Below are 5,460 nucleotides of genomic sequence, written 5' to 3'. Positions count from 1 at the left end.
AAATAACACAAGGAGCTATAATGATGTGACTGTTAGAACTTCTTATTGCTTTTCTAAACGTTTCAATACTGTACTTATTGATGTCTGATGTCTGATGTCTGACTGAAATCCCATATAAGGATAAAAGCAATTCCCATAAAAGCAATTACTATTCCCCCAGGCGGAATTAGCTTTTAAGTAGTCATACTGAGAGTTAGAAACGTTGAAAATCTACAGTATATAGGCTAAGATATCACTGAGGTGATGAGCTATTTGTTTCACGGGAAAAATAGTTAATAAGCTGAACTAATTCAGCTTTTAAAGCATGGTCTGCCAGAGCTTGGATGTTTACAACACACAATATTTGTTCATCTTAGTTTAAACTAATTGCTTATAAATAGCTACTATACATGAACATACCTTTCATAAAGACTAATTAGGGGTATGTCTGTTTAGGGGTGAATCAAGGTATGGCCATGAAGCTATGGTAAGGGTTAGGGTTGAGCCGGGTTGTGCACATGAAGCTAGGATTAGGGTTAGATATGTTACCAATAATAGCATTAAATACTCAGAAAAGTTCCGTAACATAAAACATTTTATTTGATAATTTCTATTTACATCCACTTCTAAAATGTTTTGCCAATATTTAACCAAATACATAATCTCATCCAATACACATAAACAACAAGTTAGAGAAATACATAAAGTACAGACATAAGGAAGTGTCACAAAGGCAAAAAACAATTATACAGAAAGCACATTGCATTTTGACAAAATTGCCCGGGTATAAAGGAGAGTTCTAAATATAAAATATATACTGTTCTGGCCTTATTCAGGAAAATAGTCCTGCTGGTGGAAAATGGCATTTCTTGGAATCTCTAAATGAGAGGGAGGGTAAGAACATGAGAAAGAAGCAGGGTAGTTTAACACAGCAGTGAGGTAGTATACAAGCTTTTAAGGAGACTCAACTAGGAAAGGGGAAACTAGGAAAGCGAAGAAAGGAAACAGAGAAAATATAAAGTTTTCATAGAGTTTAACAGACTTTGATTAGATAATACAAGTGAATAGAGGCCATAAAGGATAATATAGTTGGCAGCATGGAATTTACAACAGCAACACAACTCTTAAGTGACTGAGTGCTGTAGACATCAGAGAGAAACATGCGAAAAATAAAATATATGCAAAGCAAAAAGATAACACCACCAGCCTAATACCCATAGAGAACCTATTCATGAGTTCAAGTGGTGCAGCGGTCTAAGTCACTGCATCTCAGTGCTTGAGGCGTCACTACAGACCCTGGTTCGATTCCAGGCAGTATCACAATCCGGCCGTGATCGGGAGTCCCATAGGGCGGTGCACAATTGGCCCAGCATCGTCCGGGTTTGGCCGGGGTAGGCCGTCATTGTAAATAAGAATTTGTTCTTAATCGACGTGCCTAGTTAAATAAAGGTTAATAAATTCATAGTTTGTCACTCGGTCGCATCATGCCATTATTATGAGCATTCTCAAGCTGCCCTTCACCATAGTGGTGCCCAAAAGTTGTGATAAACCCAATCATTCTGAATAGAGGGTTTCGTTTAAATGATGTTGATAAAGTAGACAAATATTTAGTATGAAACCACTTTGCCATCATTATCATTTAGTCAAATGTACTTTAGACAGATGGTAGTGTTGTCATTAGCTAGCAAAGTTAGTCAAAAATAGCTAGCAATGCTAACGTTAGCTAGCTAAAATCCAGTAGTCTCCCTTCAATCTTAGCTTGCTAGCTAACGTTATTCTGGAAGTCCATCTGGTGACATCAAAATGATGACAAAAGGTTTTCCTACTAATTATTTGCCTCATTCTGAAATGTCATTGTATTTCCAAGCCATTGTAATGCACTTTATGATATCTTCATCAGCGCTCATTGATAATGAATTGAGTAGAATGCTCAGTCGGCATCAGTTCTAAAACGAACGTTCAAACCAATATTGTGAAGAAACGTGGGTGCAACCCATAAATTAAATGACTAGTATTCTAATTTATATAATTCTCTATTTGAACCATTCTCATGCTCTTTACCCTCTCATCAAATTCCCATTTGTCACCATCTCAAAAACCAAGATACTGTCATCATCCCTTTGAGGTTGGAATCCAAAGTATTTGTGATAAGGCAATCTGCACAGAGTCCTTTACCATAGGCCTCATCATTCAAGGCTGTTTCTGAAAATGGCTTATAGTTGCTTCCCTCGGCTCGGCGATGGGCCGGCTGCTCATCTCACAGTCATTTTGTCGTACATTGTCCTCATTCATTTGTGACACTTCTGTGGACCCCGCCTCGAACCCAGGCACCATGTTGGCCACATGTATCACATGCACTTTATTCCTGCTGTTCTTACTGAGAATGCAGCTGAATACCTTCTTGAAGCCTTTGCGAAAGTGCTTGGACACCAAGGCGTACACAATGGGGTTAAGGCAGGAGTTGGCGTAGGCCATGCAGTGAGAGAGGATCCTGAATGCGTATGTAGTCTGGTTGAAGGGGAAGTCTCCGTACAGGTAGCACAGGATCACCACATGATAGGGCAGCCAGCATATGCAGAAGAGCACTGTGACGATGATGATCATTTTGGTGACTTTGCGCTTAGCCCTCTTGGACTCTGACATCCCATCCAGTGGGTCCACAGCTGTCCACAGGTATTTGATGGTTCTGGTGTAGGACAGGCTCACGATGAGCACAGGGATCACATAACCAAACACAAAGGTGCACGTGTCCAGCACCTTGCGGTTGTACTCCTCCCAACCTGGAACACACACGTTACTGTTGGCGTAATCTATGAGGTCGTAGTAGCTCAAATACGGTCCTGCGAAGATCAATGATAGTCCCCAGATGACTACCATGGCAACCACGGCATTACAGGGCGTTCTCAACTCTCTAGAGCGAAGAGGGTAGCGAATGGCCAGATACCTAGACCAAACAGAAAGACTTAGTTACATATTCCATTAAAACATAATACCATGAATCAATATACCCTGAGTGTACAAAACATTAGGAACACCTTCCTAATATTTAGTTGCACCCCACCCACCCTTTTGCCCTCAGAACAGCCTCAATTCGTTGGGACACAGACTCTACAAGGTGTCGAAAGCATTCCACAGGGATGCTGGCCTGTGTTGACTCCAATCCTCCCCACAGTTGTGTCAAATTGGCTGGATGTCCTTTGGGTGGAGGACCATTCTTGATACACATGGGTAACTGTTGAGCATGAAAAACCCAGCAGTGTTGCAGTTCTTGACACAAACCGGTGCACCTGGCACCTACTACCATACCACGTTCAAAGGCACTTAAATATTTTGTCTTGCCTATTCACCCTCTGAATGGCACACATACACAATCCATGTCTCATTTGTCTCAAGGCTTAAAAATCATTTTTAACCTGTTTCCTCCCCTTCATCTACACTGATTGCAGTGGATTTAACAGGTGACATCAATACGGAATCATAGCTTTCACATGGATTCACCTGGTCAGTCTATGTCATGGAAAGAGCTTTATATGTGTAATTTCAAGTAAACTGGGAATTCATTTTACTCCACCTTCTAAATGGAATTCATTGTTTTTACTGTTGTGTTGCTTGCACAAAGACATTAACATATTATGAGCTCTTGTTTCTGGGGGTTAATAGAAAAGTGGCACATTGGTGCTGCAAATGGAACTCATGAAAGGGCAATCAGTGTGTGTGTGTATTGTTCATCCCGACCTGGCAGTGAAATAATTGCTGCTGGGTATTCTAGGTCTCAGCTGTAGCCTGAGTGGATGCTCATTTTTCACATAGACAGAGGAAATCTATCAAATGAACGTCCCCCTCCAAAAGGTAAACGACACCAGGGTTTCTGCTCCCTTATTTAATGTAGATAAAAAATTGCAGCTATTTTCACTGGGCTGAGCATAGCTAGGGCCCTGCAGAATCAAAGGCATCAATTTATGCAGGAAAGAAGAATACGTCAATTTCATGCAGGGATAATACATTAGTGCTCTTTTACCTCAATTTCAGGTCAAAACCTACTCTTTCATTTCCACATTTTAATGCAGATAAAATGCCCTTCCCTTGATCACATAAATACTGGGTTTCAATTAACGTGACCAACAGGGTTGCCAATAAAGAAATGTCTGATCCGCATTCTCCCTATCTCCCTATACTCTGTGAAAATGTCAAGGCTGTTTTGTAATAATGACCAATGGATGACTGCAATATAGGTTACTGCCTTGTGCTTTGCTAATTGAGCGTCCATCCTCTTCTGTAGAAAGAGCATAGGTCGCTTGTATAGAGAGGAAGTGTGCTGGACTTTAATGAGGTGAGGGGAATAGTGACCTTGGCTTGGCAATAGAACTCAGTACTATAATTGGCATCGAACTTTAGAGCTGCTGCACAGGTTATGTCTCTGTGCTTTCGGTTAGAACTCAGCCGAATAAAAATGACAAAATATTTCACCAATTAAGTCTATTCCTATCAGGTCCTCGTGATATGCCATAAATAAGTAGTTAACCCAAAATTGAGGATAAAGAGCTTCTTATGGAATGTGCATACGAGTAGAAACATTTGTATACAGTATTTCAATGTTTTGACATTTGAACGTAAAATGAGACATTAGCAAACAAGAGCTACAGCGTACATACCTGTCGACAGAGACGGCGGCAAGCGTGAAGCTGCTGGCGTACATGGTGAGGTTGATGAAGAAGTGGACCACCTTGCACATGAAGGAGCCAAACACCCAGCCCTCCAGGGAGTAGATGGTGGCTTGGAAAGGCACGCAGAAGACGATGAAGAAGAAGTCGGCCACGCTGAGGTTGAGGATGAACAGGTTGGTGGTGTTGTATCCCACCTGGCCGCTGCGGAGGAGGACGGCCAGGACCAGGCTGTTCCCAATGGTCCCCAGCAGGAAGATGAGGGAGAACACCACGGGCACGATCACACTGGTGGCATTCAGCTGGTAGCTGTCTGATGTGTTCCAATGCCCTGCTGTTTTGCTGAAGTCTTCCAGATCTGACATTTTGGGAGTACTTTAGAAGTTCTGGAAGAGAATGAGAGAAGCACATTTTACATTTTAGTCATTTTAGCAGACGCTCTTATCCAGAGCGACTTACAGTTAGTGAGTGCATACATTTTTCATGATGTGGTTCATGCTGCTAAATTATGACTGCAATGGGGCTACAGGGACTTTAGGGAACACAAGACTGATCATTTATGAACATATGAATTCATAAATGTTTTAAAACCAATTAATTCAAATGTTCCAACCACGAGGATAGGGAGGAAAGTTCATAAATTATTTCTGGTTCTCATAACACTACAATTTATATTATGTCTCATGTCCTAAATCACTAAATTTCACACATTTGAGCAACTATTTCCTTTTGGATGTTTTATTTTACAAGAATGGTGGACTGTGTTCCAACTGTGCGGATCAAAGATGAGCTCACTCCTAATAGGTTTAATCATGAGTCA

At 41.2% G+C, this 5,460-nt stretch overlaps 1 protein-coding gene across 1 annotated transcript; it reads right to left on the bottom strand.

The window, feature by feature from the left end:
- Window positions 1-2,169: 2,169 nt before the first annotated feature.
- On the bottom strand, window positions 2,170-5,005 carry LOC311103570 (galanin receptor 2b-like; the record flags this gene model as incomplete). Its single annotated transcript, XM_084145159.1, has 2 exons — window positions 2,170-2,923; window positions 4,632-5,005. The coding sequence occupies 2 exons, from the start codon at window positions 5,003-5,005 to the stop codon at window positions 2,170-2,172; spliced, it is 1,128 nt and encodes a 375-aa protein (XP_084001285.1).
- Between the last annotated feature and the right edge of the window lie 455 nt (window positions 5,006-5,460).

This window comes from Coregonus lavaretus, assembly GCF_964263955.1.
Source record: "Coregonus lavaretus genome assembly, chromosome: 28".
Lineage (NCBI taxonomy): Eukaryota > Metazoa > Chordata > Actinopteri > Salmoniformes > Salmonidae > Coregonus > Coregonus lavaretus.
The sequence above is the reverse complement of the archived record's forward strand: the minus strand, read 5'-3'. Positions and strand labels throughout refer to the sequence as shown.